Genomic DNA, 17,545 nt, shown 5'->3' with positions numbered 1-17,545 from the left:
ATACGGTGTGTCTATCATAAAGGCCATACACGATAGCACACGAACAGGGTGTCTAGCGCGCACATTCGAAACGGTACAACAAGTCATTGTCGCTTCGATTTTCGTAGCGGTGATCAGCTTTACTCGATTCCAAACTAAAAATAAACCGAGAGAGAACTATTCAAGGTAATAATGGGCAAACGACGCGGAGAGGGGAAGTGCGATTTAAAAGCCAACTAATTCAATTATAAGACTATCTAACGATGATGTAATTAGTTTTCATCGTTGTTAATGACACGTTTGTTTTACATTTAACACGAGTGTTAGCCGCACTTTTCTTCATTCCTTTGCTGTCGTCACCGTCACTCAACTCAATAAATCCAACCGCTTCGTGGATAAGGACGCTTTTTTTGAGGGATGTTCGCCGACAAAACTTTCATTCAATTTAATTTGAATTCCAAATGACTTTGACGAATGTGTTTTTCGTCGTGAATTCCAAATAAATATTTGATGTTTCCCTATTGTGCATTGCAAGCATGGGACACGGACACACTTCTTATCAGACAACAAATAACACCAAATTCCATTACAAACTTGAGTAATCTATCACATCAAATGAATAGAGAGAGAGAGAGAGAGAGAGAGAGCAAGTAAACTTTAGTGCTCCTCTCATTGATTGGGTTTTTTTTTTACAAAATTGAGGTCTGAAGAAAAAAATCAGTATCCTACCGAATCGGAAAATTCAGTGGCCGAACGAAAAGGATAACGGAATTTATCTTTCGCATATGCGTCTGTATGACCTTGATCATTTAGCCTCCGTACTCCGTTCAAACAGAAGCAGCAGCACCAGCAGCAGCAGTGTTAGGCCGGGCTTGATAAATGAATGTCCAAAAAAATTGGATGCTAATTCATCCCTTTCCTTGATACTCTCTTGTTTATTCTTATTTCTTTTAAATTGTTTTGGGTCTCTGTTTCAATGGGTTTGCGTTCGTTTTTGGAATTTTGAATGAATGTTTCATTGATGCCGGTCCGCGCCACTTCCGGTCTTACTACATTGAGATTTCGAGTGTGGGTGTGTTTTTGTTTGTGAATCGAAATGAAAAGATTACATTGAGCAAAAACGACATTCTTTATAATAACAAATAAAAAAATCGATCATCATCAGTACCATCGACAAGGGTAAAAAAAAAAACGTTGAACGGAAAAGCAAACATTAAATCTGAGCTGAATTCCGATGGCAACATTACCTAGGAACTGTTGCACACAATATTGGGCTCGAATCGACCGCTTTCCATACTGAGATGCATTTTTTGATGAATAATATGTATTGATATATGCATGGATCCATCAGAAATAGTTAATCAGTTCAGATTTTCAAGAGGCTTTTGCTGCTGCTTCAAGCTAGATTGGAACATTTTACATGATTTTGCATCGAATAAAATAGGAATTTGCATAAAATGCACTTGAATCGCTTGTTGAAGTTTCGTTAAGCATAGCTACTCTGGTTTTTAATAAAAATTTATTTCGTAAGGGTTATGACGTAGTTTTTTTTCTATTTCGTACGCGCGCCGTATTGACCTATTTAACAAGGCTACATAAAAGGGAGATTGCATTGGCGCCAATAATACATCATAGATAGTGTGCCTGAGCCTGTGCATTCTGCCAATTTTTGTTTGAATTAAACAATCGCTGAATGATTTATTATTTTGTGGACCATCTACGCACACTTTATTTATCTAATCGCAAATCTTGTGTATTCATTTCACTTGTGTTCTACGAATCGAATTGCCTGCGGGGTGGCAATACAAAATTCGGTTGCAAAGCAACGTTCATCGTATTATTTTCCCAAGGAAATTATTGGAGTTCTCGGTTTTTCATTCTTCGAAAGTCGACAGCTGTATCACATTAATGTCAATCTCCCGCCGAGCGGCAGCATTTTGATTTCGATCGGTTTTGTTTTGTCATGATAACTTTTTGAGCTTTACTTACCCACCCTTAGCGCAACGCTCGCAGCTTGATTAGACAGATACCTTAGATGTTCATTTTTTGATTAGCTTCATCGAAATTAATTTGAATGTTATGGCAATTTTTCATCGTTTGTGGTAGGACGGGGGAACGGCGTTCGAAAAGAACCAACTGATGCCACTTTTAATGGTGGGAAATTCATATTTGGAATGATGTTTCGATTATTTTTAATGAAATGGAATTTTTTTTTTCTTGTCTGACTACCATTTAATAAATGTATCGAACTGAAGATGTATCGCTTCTGCCGGGTAATCAATATCTTACCAATCTATAATGCATCTGTGTTTATGTTAATTCTCTCTGCACCTTTTATTCGTTCGTTCATTCGACACGCGATTCATTTGAAGAGTTTAGCGCGTGAAAAAAAAAGTGTGGAGAATCGAATGCGGGCACATAGTTGACCAGACTCATGGATAGCTTCAAGGGATAGTCATTTTCTGACACATCACCATTAAAAATGGATATCTCCATGGTGCCCAAAAACGCTTCGTCATTTTCAGCACATTTAGTATGCTACTCCGAATTCCAGCGGAATTGTCAATAACAAAATCATATGGGAACGATTTGAATACGAAAGAAAATGTAACAAAAACCGGAATAATGCAACACATGCGCTGCTTTTGTGTTATATATCTTGTACACATTGGAAAAATGTGTCATGAGTCACGGCATTTAACATTTACCATTTTTAAATGTTTAATGTGCAACTATGGAATTAGCATTTTAGCGCTAATCTTGCACTAGCAAGGCGCGCGCGCGCACACACAAGTAGTGTGGGGTAAATCGTGCACAGGAAACTTAAAAATAAACGAAATTATTTCGCCGAACACTTGTCACACATAACAATATGTAACGAATGTGGCGAAAAAAAGTGAGTGAGAGAGAGAGAGAGAAGACATAAAATCGATAATTAATCATGAATAATGAATAGTGTTGAGTTCAACTGCATTTATCACAACTCCATAAATATTCCAACGAAACGAAAATGTGAGCAAAGTGAGCAAGCAGCAAAATGTTGGCTGGAGTCACTGTGTGAAAATATCGATTTTTGGTCACGGTCATGGTCGTCGTGCCTCCGAAACGAACGCGCATTTAACTACGCTATTTTACTCATGGCACACAGTGCTCTTCGCTGTGTTTCTTAAAACCGTATCGCAAAGGTATTTGTGGCATTGATTAATGCGATGCTTGTTGTTATTTCTAATCAAACTCACACTCACACACACACACACACACACACACACACACAAAACGGACAGTAAATGCGCTTTAACAATGACGAAAAGCTGCTCAATATCGATACTATTATGCAGTAAAGATACATATTTGCCTGCTGTCATTTATTATTATCGACTGAGAGCACAGGATAATCGGACCAACAAAGAGATTGAGCATAAAATGGGCTTAATCCGCTTTCGTATTTCGGCTGGCAGACGAAAATGGGTGGTTTCAAGACGCGTTCAAAGTTCATGGTCAGAAACCATATAATCTCCATTTCGATCTCACATTGTGACACAAATAATACACCGAAGCGAAAAAAACATGTAACCGATATCGAAAGTGCTTAGGAAATAGAGAGAGAGAGAGAGAGAGAGAGAGAGAGAGAGAGAGAGAGAGAGATTCGTTTGAGTAGTGAGTGAGAAAAAAATAAATTTGATTCGAGCATTTTGACATTGAAAAACTCGAACGGAAAATTGACTGAGAGCTGAAGGTGAAATGTAATTTGTGAGTTGTCGTCGCCTCATGCGAATTTCAATAAATCACATCTTATTTGTGCCTACCCTTAAATGTTCAATGACTTTTCAATTAACAAGATGAATGAACGACACAATATAAATATGAGAAATGAAATGGATCGGAAAAATGGAAATCAACATTTCAAGTGTTCACAAATTGAATGCGTAAGAACTTCAAATGTTGTATTTCATTCCCATAGGTTCTATTGTTTTTCATCTAACTCCATGCCATACTCACATCGGCATGACATCAAGTGTTCATCTCACCGAATCGTGTGTTCAACGTAAATTCATCTTTTTGAGCGTCTTTTTTTTCTGTTCCTAATATGTTGATCGAATTGAAAATGTTTCTTTTTTGTTGTCGAATAACTTAGATGCTCGCATGAAGAACGAGAGTATATCATACAACCATTTAAGTCATAAACGATATTAACGATTACATGAAAAAGAAAAAATAGAGCAATCCATCGAAAACGTTTTGTTTTTCTTCTTCGTCAATTTGGTGTATGCTGGTGCGACGTTCATTGATTCGCTTCATCGGGTCAAAACAAGAAAATGCGCCAAGACGAAAATAACAACAAATAATCACCAATTAAGAGATATATTATAAAATGGTTAAGTGAAATATGAAACAGAATGGAGTGACAGGAAAGAGTAGAGAGCGTCGGCAATGTAATAAATGGAAAGCACGTGATGGGTGACGCAATCGGTATATAGTACAATTAATTGCTCTTAAAATGTATATCGATTTAAATTGCGAGTAAAATAACAACAACAACAAATTGGTTCAAGTGTGTGTCGCGCGAGCGACTGTGCAGTGTGCACGGACTGTTTGATATTACAATGTGTATGCATCGGGATGAAATACGAAGCAATTGACAGTGATATTTTTAACTGATAAACAAACAACTAATAATTATTTGTCAATGAAGCGCGGCAAAATGAGAAGAAATAAAAAAACAACAAAATATCTACATTCGCCATCGGCGTCGTTGTCATCGTTGCTACTCTATTGGCCGCCCCTCAAAATATTCATCATAAATTGCGTGTTGATTAAACATTGATTATTTCAAGCAACACAATAATTGAGCAATTTAGCATCGTGTCCTGTATTCGACCATAACTCATTTTTTTTCTTCTTTGAATGGCAATCACAATCTCACTTTCCAAACCATTTGCAATTTTATGATCACGCAGAGAAAAAAAAATCAAAGCAAACTATGCCGACCGATCGAGTGGTGCGATTTTTTTTTTCGATCCCTGTGCAAAATTAGTATGTCGTCAAACACATCATGACAACGACAGGGTCACGTGGTTTCAATGGAGCCACTTTCAACTCAATGATCATGCAATTTATCTATTTCGAATGGTCAACAATGATTGTCTTCTATCTGCCCAAATACGTGTACGAGCTCATTCACATGCAAATTCAAAAATAGAAGAAAAAAATATCAGAGAATTTCCGGAATTCTTTTATCAACAAACGGGAGGGGGGCGGTACGAAGAATGGTGTTTGAGTTAATATTTCTTATGCCAGTAATCGATTTTATCTTTGTTTGCCAGACGTTATCCAATATTCCTCATTGTTTTCACAACTGCCTTATTCTCACAGAGAGACAGAGAGAGAGAGTATCGATTCAGGCTAATGATTGGAACGAAAATTCGATCAAAAGCCGGCGAAAATTTCCGAAAAACAAATGAAAATTCTTATCAATTTATTACAAGCAGAATTTTCCCAACGCACACACACACACACAAACGATGTATGCAACAACAACAAAAAACTTTTAACTCGCAGTAAATGGGGAAAAAATCTAAATCCCATCAATCTTCATTACAAAGAAGTGAATAGACAAAAACAATATTTTTCCCTAAAATAATAATCAATCAATCTAATTTGCAGATTCGCCGATACTCTTTCGATGAGTGAAAAAGGGAGCGAGGCCGAGAGAGAGTCTTGATTTTTTTTTGAATTTGTATCTTTATTATCTTTCGATTTTCTAGGGTTTTTAGATAGAGTCTTGATGCGAGTCCCGAGTATCAATTCGCATATATTTAGAGCCGACTCCTGCAAATATATTGTGTCCGCATTGAATATGCAAAAGAAAAAAAGCTTCGTTTTAAATACCAAATATAAACACCGAAGGGAAAAATAATCGCTAAGAAAAACATCCACCGTGTAGACTTAACGCTTCAATGTTTTTGTTTACTCCAAAGATTATTTCATCGCTTGAAAAAGCCAGAAAAAAAAATGGAACTCTTTGATATTCGTTTGACACAAGCTGTTTGTGGAAAAATTCTACGACTCAAATGTTTTGCTCAATCTCATGATTGCAATGCTTTGGTGGCACTTCTTCAATAATATCACCTAGATATTATACACAGCAGAGTATTGAGTATGCTGGGTATCCAGCCTCTGCTATTCAACAGCCGCTGTCAATGCATTTGGAATGCATAAGGTAGAAATAACAGGACATTTTGTTTATTGTTTCGCCAATATCAAACGCATCAACAGCAGCTGTTGAAAATCATTGTGAAATATCCGCCGCTGGACAGTCAGCGTACTCAATTCTCTGATATACAGAATTTATCACATTGAGTCAACAAAAATGTGTTTTATCGTCGATGCGAATATAAGAACGATTACAATAACGAATTGAAATGAGAAGTATTTAAATGATGCTGCTATGTCGAGTGCCTCATACATGTTGTCCGCTTCGCTCATATAAATTCATTTAAGTTTTTCAAAAAAATAAATGGCAAAAACAAACTTACCCCAAAGCCAAGGAATGACAATTTCCGCGTGTGGATGTCGGGTTTGCTGCCACCGTAAGCCATTCTTTTTTCCTATTTATTGTCTTATTATTATCCCGATCCAATTGTTATACAGTTCACTTCGGAAAGGAAAGCAATTAAACGATGACAAAAAAAAATTTATCAAGCAAATGTGTTTGCTTTTTTGATGCGCAATCTATGAATATGATGCAAAATGGTGTCGTACGCTGTCGTCGGATGAATTATTTCTCTTTATTACTTTTACCGGAAAGCTCATAATCATTTACACTTCATAAAGTTCCACTTGAGTGTGCAAACGTGTATATTGAATCACGTGCGCGCGATTCACAAAATAAAAGTATTGACACGTTCGTTCTACATTAGGCACTCTCTAGCCATGTTTCCACAACCACACACTGTTTCAGCCGGTTAGTGAAAAGGGCAAACAAAAATTCGACACCGAGACCGACTGCGATCAAATTGAGGACGGCAGGGTAGGGGGAGTACATCAAATCAAAAATCGCGAAGAGCCACTTTCAATTGGTTTGCCACTTAATTTTTTCTCGTCCACTTCAAGATGGATTGGCCAGTATAAATTGGTCCCAGTGTAAACATGCACGCATAAAATTTCAGGTAACGTAATTCAGTTGGGATAGGTTATGGCCACAGTTGAGCTGCTTCAGTTGATGGGATATATTCTGTTTTGACTGTTTGGTTGGTATGAAGCAGTATTTGAAAATGAATTGATTTTATTTTGCTATGCTTGACACGCGCCACCGTTTGTTATCATTCAAGCGGTCACACTGTGGTTGTGGGTCAATGATCTTAATCCATTGAACGGAAAACCGCTTTTTCCGCATTTATTGACCTCCAGCCCGCTTTTCCTGCGAAAATGGAAGAAAAAAAAACACCGAAGAGATAAATATAACTGAATAAATAACTCGTCGATAGAAACACAAACTAGACATATGATTCGTGATATGTGATGTGTGACCGACACAGAGAGAGAGAGAGAGACCAATGATATAATCTGACGATGTTTCCGACACCATACTAAAATATTCAAATTATTCATACACACATATGACCCGTTGCAATGAGTGACGGAACTATTTTCCACGCATTTTTTCCCTGTCGTTTCATGTCGTAATAATTTTTCTCACTATTATCCATTGATTATTTGTCTCGCACTTGTTTGGGTTCTTGTTATTAAATCATAGTCGCATTTGCAAAAAGCTGTACTGAACATTGATGTAACCGCGGAAAGGAGTGAGTGCGCGGCATTCAAACACATTCCAAGCCAATTTATCTATTTATTGATTTTTGTTTGTTTGTTTTTTTTTGTCGTTTCAGAGGATAAACCGCCTAACCTTCCACACCAAAGATAATTGTGCTACGCGTATTACACTATTCCGCGCGCGATCCGCGCACAAAACTAATATTACTTTATTAAGGCATGTGATTAAATTGGCGTGACATTGTTACTTTTGTTCCACGCAAATCGAACGTGCATGTGAGCATTTCATATTCCATTTAAATTCATTTTAATTTCGATGTGTGAATGTGTATCAATTTGACTATCATTTATTTGCCCATAATAATCCAGTTATACCATACGCGCAACGGTCTTGTGATTAAAATGAAAAAAAAAATTGATAAATTTTACGATGCTTTTGCGGTCACCAAACTGTTGGCCCAAAATTAGACACTAGAAAAAGAATCTGCCCGAAAAATAGACGTATTGAACAATTGTTTGAACAGCTTAAAATGACAAAATAATATGAAATCAGAAACTGAACGCCCACAACAGGAGAGAGAAACAAAAAAACAGCCAGCTTTTTTACATTTCATTCGTTTAATTCAGCAATTATGTTGTTTCGATGGATAAATGCGGCACGAACCGAAAACAAATATTGACATTAGCATTACAGTCAATTTGCATTTTTTGTATGCCATTTAAAACCATACATGATTGGCGATCGATTAGCACCTAATTATAAATTAAACTGATGAATGTCGAGAACGGGTCGAAAGCGAGAGAGAGAGAGAGAGAGAGAGAGAGAGAGAGAGAGAGAGAGAGAGTGAAGGAAAAACATTTCTGAGATAATTGTGTGTATTTTCAAGAGCGCGACAAGTCAAATTAGACTTGATTAAGAAATTCAGCGTTAAACAATGTGATTAGAAATGTGAAAATGAGCTATTAATTAGCAGTTTGCCTTCTTCATCGAACAAATTGTCTCATAAGTTTAATTTAGTTTTTTTCTTTTCAATCATGATGATTATCATTTTTAAGTAAATCACAGCGGCCGCTGCTGTTGCTGTTGTTAAATGTTGTTCGCGCCAGTGTGAAGTTGTAATTGATACTTCGCGTTGAAACAATAAAAGCAACAACAAGAAAAAAAATAATGACACTGTCATTCAATGGAATGGTGCCAACGGTTTAAGTATACGTACAACGACAGAACTTCCTCTGTAATTATCAAAAACAAAACAAAAACGAGAGAAAAAAAAAACTTTTCGAAATCTAATAAAAAAAGTTGTTATGATTGCGCAAGTAAAAATAAATCACGTGCAAATGGAAGACTCTCTGTGGAAAACTCGGTTGATGCCATCAAAACATCGAATACAATCCAAAGTTCCGGTGTGATGCGTAGCAAAAACAATGAATGGAGGGGTTGTTGTTGGTGGTGACGGTGGTTGTGGTGGTGACAATGGTGTAAGGTTCCCTTTTCACATCGCACATCGCAATGCCACAAAACAATTGATTTTCATAGAAATTATCCATGATAATTAGTATTCAGTTGTTTTTATTGTATTTCCTGAATGAAAATTTTAAGTGTTTCTCATTTTGGGTACATTAACAAATTTCCAAGCGCAACGGATTATTCAACCGTTTCAAATTGTGTGTGTGTGTGAATGTCAAGGACATCATTCGTGATGCGAACGTTACACCGAACATTTGCGAGAAAAAAAAAACACGTAAAGACATTTTTTTTTATAGTTAATTTAAAAATCTTTAATCATTTTTTCTAATTGTTGTTTCGTTTCAAATTTTCACCTGTTTGAGAGAATTGAATGTGTCAGCTCACTTGTGTTATAATTGGTTTCTATTTTTGTAAATCGATAAAATTGAAAATAGACACTTTGCAAGCCGAGTCTTTCGGTCAAATCACCAGAACGAACGCACAAGAACTGAATGCTAAGCCGGCTCGACGCTAATATATTGATCCGTTGCCACAACTCACGAGCCGGTGTCAAGCATGTAGCTCCCGGTCGTATGAGGATATTTGACTTTCCAAAAAAAAAAAATGTTATTGAAGAGCAAATGTTTGCCGAACAACCTTACGACCTGCATTCAAAATGGATCAAAAATGCGTCAATTAGCAAACGAGAACTGAAAATCAACAAATGCTTAATCATTAACAATGAACGAGTGTTTGGGAGCACGCGCGCTTGTAACTTAAATGTCAATTCGAGTAAAATTCCGTTGTTCGCTAAGCCGCTGTGTATTTGAACGGTTAATGCAAAAATGTCAAAAGTAAAGAGAGTGCGAGAATGGGGCACAAGACACAAATCGAATGAAATTCGCAAATTAAACAAAAACAAACACACACACACACACACACAATGAGATAGACATCGAAATTAGTAAATGGAAAAATAATTTGATCACATGACCAGAGATACTTTCAATTGCACCCAATATAAAAAAGAGAGGTGATCCGACACCTTAGTGTGGCTTTACCAAACATGAAATTTAGCGAGATATCTGCCGCAAAAAAAAGTGAGAGGGAAGGTAAGCAACAAGACAAACGGAATCGAATGAAAAAGAATGGGAGGTCATTTAGGCGAATGATATGTGTTTGGCTTGAAGATCGTGCGTGTTTTTGTAGCTCGTTTCACCTAGTCATATGATTTGATTTTCTTCTGAACAATCAATTCGATTTGTTTTTTTCGCTGTACGTTAATTTGTAATTTCACATACGGCGCGTAGTTGCTGGCCGCGAGCAATTCAGTATGGACGCGACAGTGAGTTACAAAACAGGGCTTTGATTTATTGGCTTATGCACTTTCGCATTCGACAGAGAGAAACGGAAAAAAAGACACACGTCAAAAATAGAAACGAACGACTGAGATTTTCTAGGCGGCAAGCCACACCACGCCACAAAAAAGCACAGCAACTGAATGAGCAGCTAACAAATCGACGGTCATAAATCAAGCAATTAACAAGCCATTGTAGAAAAAAAAAGAAGATATTATCGGAGTGCATATCAGATGAATCGATTTTATTGATCGTGTTTCTTTTCCAGCGGCAATAAAAATAAGCTTAAATGCTAAATTCAGAGACAAGTTTGGCGAATTTTAGATCCATTTTTGGTGTCTGTACACTTTTATAGCATCTTATAAATATTCATACCGACTTTATGCTAATGCCGTTCAGTTTTTCGTGTGTCGCACTCGCGAATCAATTCTTATTTACTTTTGCATTGGATAAAAGAGAAGAAAGAAGTAAAAAAAAAACAAACAAACAAACAATCCTTCTAATTGCTGTTGCCACGATAAAAATCACATAAAAACGCTGAAATTTAACAATGAGTGAATTCTTTTGCTAACAATGTTTATGGGCTTTTGAGTAGATTGTGACGAAAATTGTCTTTTAGAGTCCGTACAGACGAAGTAACTGCATAAAATGATAAAAACAGGGTCTCTTATTCCGACTTGACAATGACACTGAGACACTTTATTCCATCGTGTATACTCTCACCACGGAGTGAACAAAAGGGAATTTTGCAAATAACAAAAAGCGCAGATTGTTTGTGCCCAATTTTGAAATCTCCACCTGTTTTAGACGCTTGGTTAATGAAATGCTGTGCACATCGTAGACAAACCATGTCAAAATATACATACATCACTGAGTAAAAACCAATCCAGAGTGAAACCGACTGTACTAATACTAGCAAAATACATCGTGCGTGATGCTGCTTTCTTTTACCTGTCATCGTGCGCGCACTCTCCGCAACAAAAATAGATTTTATTTGTTTATTTTTCTCTGCTACTGCTGCTGTTGCGCTGAAATGTAAAATAGAGCGTTTTGTCTCCGAAGCAGCTTGTTCTAATGTAAACAAATTGCTTGCGTTTTGTTGACATCTGAAGCATTTTGTGTGTGTGTGCGTGTGTCTGTATGCTGTGGATGGTTCGGCCTTCGGCGTGTCTTTTCCCCAGATTTTAATTAAGATATCAAGGAAATTTCCGGTGCTTTTCAAGTTTTGGCGAGTAGCGAGAACGCACACATATTGTCCGTGCTATTAATATCCGTTTAGGAGGCACAACAACCTTGAGGTCAGTTTTCAAAATCACTACGCATTTCATGTTCGGGAAATTTTCGACACATTTGGGCGACTATCATCCTCTGTATAACTGTCCTCTTTTGACACAATCACCGGTTTATTTATATATCGGATGACGTATTTAATTATTGAGTCTTGAGCATGTGTTCCACAGAAACGAGTGCTTTGTTTATTTTTATTCTCTCTCTCTCTCTCTCTCTTTCTCTCTCTCTCTCTCTCTTCCGGTATAAGTCTCGAAACAAATCGACAAATCACGTGCGCGTAAAATTTGATTCGCTTGAATATTCATGCTAAGATTCGCTTGACAATAAGAATGACACCCATAGAATGAAAGAACAACTTATGGGCTCTTTATCCATAACTGAGAGGGAAAAAAATCTAAAGCAAAAAAGAGTCAAATAAAGTTGCGAGCACACAACTCAGCATTAAGCGAAAAAGATGTTGTTTGCATTTTTCTCCCTAATGGAAAGAGATAGCGACACATCGAACGGAGGTTCCCCTTGGTTCAAACTTTCTCTCCCGTTTACAAATGAGGCGCACCAAACCACAAGCACAGCGAATAAAATTCAACATTGAATGTCAACATTCACGTAAACCATAAAAAAACATGTTCGTCGGTTCACAGGAGTTTTTTGCGCGTTGCTTCGAAAATGGCTTTATCGCGTATCTTGATTTCTTGCAAGTAGTCACGTTTTTGAGTCAGCAACAACGAAAAATTCGTTGCGTCTGACGTCTATTACTTATGACAAAACTGGATTAAATTCATTATTTTTGCAAATGAAATAAATTTGAGGTAAGCAATGTTCTTGATGCTTATCAATTGAGGAAGAAATAAGAAAAAAAAAACGAAATAGTTCTGGCAGATATTCAAATCAGCAGAAATAAAATGTTTTACCATGTAAAACGAACTTTTCCGCACATTTTCGGTAGAATGTAAAATATAGATCACTTGGATGGAATGTTGCAATTGTTAAGTGATGTTACCATAACCATGAAGGACCCGGATGGTATTTATGTTCATCTTCGTTCCAAGACCTTTCATATGATACCCATATTGACTATACTTATTTAGAAATGGTATGAAGTTCATCATGGTCATCATGATGGACGGATATAGTGTCCATGTCCACGCCCATTTTAAAACCTTTCATATGACACCCATATGACATATGTCAACTATTTATATGAAAAAATGCTGTTAAGTGGTGTTAACATAACCGGGATGGACCGGGATGGTGTTCATGTTCATCTCCGTTCAAAGACCTTTCATATGATACCCATATTGACTATACTATGTAAAAATGGTATGAAGTCCATCAAGTTATAACACCATTTAACATCACTTACCATGGGAAAATCGTGTAAAAACAGTAAAAGAAAAAATAAAAAGTTTTTAAAAAAAATAAAAAAAATAAATAGAAAAAAAGTCAATCATGGTCGGCCATCGTGTTATAAATCATTTAACACGGATTAACATGATAAAATCGTGTTAAAACAAATCAAAAATCCGTTCTATGATAACAAGAAAAAAAAATTCAAAAAAATCCAAGGGTCCCCCCTTGGGTGAAATTCTATGACATCCGAAAATTACCAGATGAACTGGTCCAATTTGGCCCAACTTTTGATACATCCAAGATATTTACTAATTGTGACTCCTGGCCAAATTTGAGCGAAATCGCTTGAGCGGTTCGAAAGTTATCGTGGACACAACAAAAATTAGCACACTTTTTATCACGTCGATCGCTATACTTTTCTCACACACTTCGTGTGCGGAAAAGTAAAAATTGGTCCATAAAACAGGTGAAAAACGAAATCGAATCCGTATGTTCTACACTGAAATATTACATGGTTGTTGTATATTTGCACGTCCAAAATTAGATTTGTAAACAATAATTGTTTGATGTTGAAATGCTACTTTTGTGCAAAGTGTTCCATTGCAAATCGCTTAAAAGGTTTAATATTTCATTCATGCTTCACTGCTACTACACTTTGCCATTTCCTCATTTTTTTTCTACATAAACCGCCGAACGATTGATTTGCTTTTTAATACACCAGTTAGAATTGTACCGGATGTTATTCTCGAATCAATCTTCAAAACGCCTGCACTTTTCATATGGTGATTTGCTTTCATGACTTCAACCGATAGAAGTTTTTTATTTGAATCGTCGACGGTTTGCAGTGTTAAAAAACCACTGACATTTTGAACGAAACAAAGAAATTAACAAGTTCAAAGTCGACGTAATATTTCAAGCGATTTTTTTTCCTCTTCTCAGCAACTATTTCTTTTGTTGGATTTGTAAATTGAGACAATTCAGACATGTGCCCAGACCACAAATATGTCGACAATTAGGAATAAACACACTCTTTGAATGTAGCTGGAGGAGGATGAGTGTGCAAATTCTTCTTTTTTTATCACATATAAAAAAAACAGCCGACTAACAACAGCATAATTCTCGATAAGATCTTTTTTTTTGAATAGCATGATTAAACAGTGTACATTAGTACTGAAAAGCATTTTCATAATGATAAAAAATTAAAAACAAATAACGAATGCCGTATAAACATGCTTATCGTAGGCTGAATGAATAAACATCAAAATATTCGGTGAATATGTTAATGTAGCAAATGTCTGGCGTTATTCACCATTTTCGATAAGAATTGTTATAAATAAATGACACATTTTGATGATGCATCCGTTATGCAATTGCAGAAGAACTGTCGAAAATCATATTGCTACGGTTCGATTGATTCACTCAGTGAATTTCACTGTACTTGATACATTTTCAAAGGTTAATGGTTCTAAATGAACGCAAGCAATGGATCAAAGCTAAAATGTGAATGAGTGAATAATTGAATGACAACGCATTTTTGGTAGTGTGTGAATGGCAGACACGTGCTCGACATGGAAACATAAACCGATGGAATGTTTCTTCTTCTTTTAGTTTTTTCTTCTTCCAGTTTTTTCTTCTCTCTTGTTTAGACACTGAACACCAATTTTATGGGATGGAATGTAATCATTAGTAAAATGAAGTAGTTTGTTGAGTTCGATGGAGACTCTCAAATTGGATTGGAGTGTTGTTAATAAAGAAATGGAGTTTTCAGGAGATTGCGGTTGGATTTTGATGAATGTTTATACTTTTTTTTTTATAGAAGAATTAATTCACAATGACAGTATTGAACTCGTCCAACCAGCGCTTGAATTGAACTAAAACTAGAATATATTGTCACAGAAATAAAGTCGGACCATCGAATTTCAAACGAAAGAATTCGACGAATTTGTGTACTAGACTAAAAAAAAAGAAGCAAATTTTGCATAATTTCAAGGATTTCAAATGAAACTCAAACTAAAGTTACATGTGTCAAAAGTCATAAATTTAGAGAAAAGTAATGGTCGAAATGTGACCTGATTTTTGGACTTGTCTTTGGTCGTTCGATGCACCTCTAGGCCAGCGATGGTCATAGAATAATTGTGTATTGCTTGTGAAATATGCAAGCAAATACATGTGTTCTCTTCCGTTTTAGCTCGAATTTTGTCAGCTAACACGCACATGTGTTGTAAATTTGTTGACAAAACCGAGAAAAAAAAGAAAGAAACTGAGCAAAACAAAAAAAATATTGAGTTGCATTGAGTCGCAACATTCATACTGATATTGTTACAATGCAAACAGAAAAAAAAAACCGAATCACAAAACAATTCTTACCCGTTCTTACGTTACACTTGCGGCGTATCGATTCTGACTTGGTAATAGAATTGTTTTCGGCCGCTCAGCGATGGCAAGTCGATTTATTTGCTGCCTATTTGTTTGGTATTTGTTGCGATGGCAAAAAAGAGGAGAGAAAAAAAACAACAAGAATATACAAAACAATCAGAGCACACCAACACACATTCGAATGCGGCGTTTCGGCCTAATTATTTATTTACAATTTTAATGTTTATTTATGTCAATTTTTATCCATGTTTTTTTTTTGCGCCGCGCAATCATCATCGTAATACATTCGTGCAACGTTTGGTTTCGATTTGGCACAGGCATGCATAAACGGTTCGGTTCGTATCAAATGTCGATTCAAATCACATCAGAAAAAAACAAAACACATGACAAACATGGACAAAGTGAATGATTGCACTCCTTTTTATATGGACACTCTCACTGTGTGTATGGATAAAATTCGGTCGGGTTGAATCAATATTCGCATGCGGCAACAAACCGAATCATCTTGATCGATGAAAAAAGTTGGGACAAGCATTTCTCCAAAAAAAAAAACAAACGAATAGAAACTCTTTACACATAAACACAATATAATTGGAAACTCACAGGCAAGATACTCCGTTCGAACGACAATAATAAGACACAACGAAAATAAAAACTAAACTATGATCATGACCAAAAATAAAATAAAAAACAGAAAAGAAAAGCAAGACGTTTTGTATTGTTCGGCGTTATCACAATTCAATTTACGTTCATAATTGTGGCTTCGTCAAGCACTCACTGCGAACTGAATAGCGGCCGAGACATAAATAATTGTTTTGTTATATTTTTTGTTGGTGTTGTGTGTTGTTGTTTTGGCGAAAGAACAAAAATATATGCAAGGAACAGCACAGAATCGAAACGAAATGAAAAATTAAAGGAAGAATGTGTGTTGTTGTGCTATGGGCCGTCGTCGTTGTCGTTGTCGTTGTTGCTGCTGCCGTTTGTGCCTTCACATTTCTGTCTATTGACTTTGACGCTAAATCATTTATTGGCTTTAAACCGAGTTAAATGAGAGAAAAAAAAGAACACTACATGGCTTTTGTGTACATATTGCCGAGAAGCGGGCAAAATGAAAATTGTATTGGCGAGAGAGAGAGCAGCTACGATGAAGCTGCAATGGCTACAGAGGCCGATACCGAGCCGTACAATACACAATTTTTATGTTTTTCGTTCGTTCGTTCGTTCGTTTATTCGTTCGCTCCATTCGCTGTACGTATATAAGTGACAAGAACGTAGCAAAACTAAAAACGATATATGTTGAAAGACAGAAGAGCAATACGAGAAGCACACGCTTACAAACGCACACACACATACAAACTTAAACGTTCCCGCATGCTCTTTCTCTCTCTATCATTCGCTTCCCTTCTCTCTCTCTCTCTCTCTCTCTCTCTCTCTCTCGTGTACACTCACAGCAGCTTCACTCACAGAAAGAAACAAAAACCATACCCGAAAACGGTCTTTACAATCAAATTCCGAATAATTATACAAATACGAAATTCGAAGCATTTGTGGCGAGTGTAATGGATCTTCGTGTTATGGTGCTATTTTCGTTTTGGGATATCCACTCAGGCACCCAGATTATTTTATCAGTGATGGCATTTTCAGTGAAAATGCATAGCATGATAAAAAAAAAGGTTCTCCCGGAATATGGATATGCGTAAGAGAGCCGTTTTGCGTCAAATATTCATCCAGAGGCAAAATTACAATGTTTGCCTGTGGCAAGAAAAAAATAAATAATACAAATAGATTACATTACCCGCGTGGTGGTACATGGAAAAGTACGGCTGACATTAAACTCAAACATAAATCATTGGATTGTGCGCGGAAGAAATGAATTGAAAACATTCGATGGTAATTTCCCCATGTGCGTCACCAATAATTGATCGAGAGCTCGCGTGTGTCGAAATTCCATTGGATCTATGGTGATTCGACC

The 17,545-nt window shown here is 36.5% G+C and overlaps 1 protein-coding gene across 15 annotated transcripts in view; it reads right to left on the bottom strand.

The window, feature by feature from the left end:
* Positions 1 to 16,866, bottom strand: part of LOC129576607 (anion exchange protein 3) — a 48,887-nt gene extending 32,021 nt beyond the window's left edge. For 2 of the 15 annotated variants that reach the window (XM_055461908.1, XM_055461912.1), the window contains exons 1-3: positions 16,177 to 16,796; positions 15,565 to 15,658; positions 6,516 to 7,399 (exon numbers count right to left, since the gene is read on the bottom strand). In XM_055461908.1, the coding sequence (XP_055317883.1) occupies positions 6,516 to 6,578 (63 nt within the window). In that variant the 5' untranslated portion in view covers positions 6,579 to 7,399; positions 15,565 to 15,658; positions 16,177 to 16,796. Of the gene's footprint in view, positions 1 to 6,515; positions 7,400 to 9,573; positions 9,875 to 11,508; positions 11,586 to 15,564; positions 15,659 to 15,785; positions 16,111 to 16,176 lie in introns of those variants that run through there. The other 13 variants (XM_055461909.1, XM_055461913.1, XM_055461905.1 and 10 more) reach the window with 12 other exon arrangements.
* Positions 16,867 to 17,545: the final 679 nt, after the last annotated feature.

Source organism: Sitodiplosis mosellana, unplaced genomic scaffold, assembly GCF_009176505.1.
Source record: "Sitodiplosis mosellana isolate CC-2019 unplaced genomic scaffold, AAFC_SMos_1.0 Smas_scaffold_6191, whole genome shotgun sequence".
NCBI classification, from domain to species: domain Eukaryota; kingdom Metazoa; phylum Arthropoda; class Insecta; order Diptera; family Cecidomyiidae; genus Sitodiplosis; species Sitodiplosis mosellana.
The sequence above is the reverse complement of the archived record's forward strand: the minus strand, read 5'-3'. Positions and strand labels throughout refer to the sequence as shown.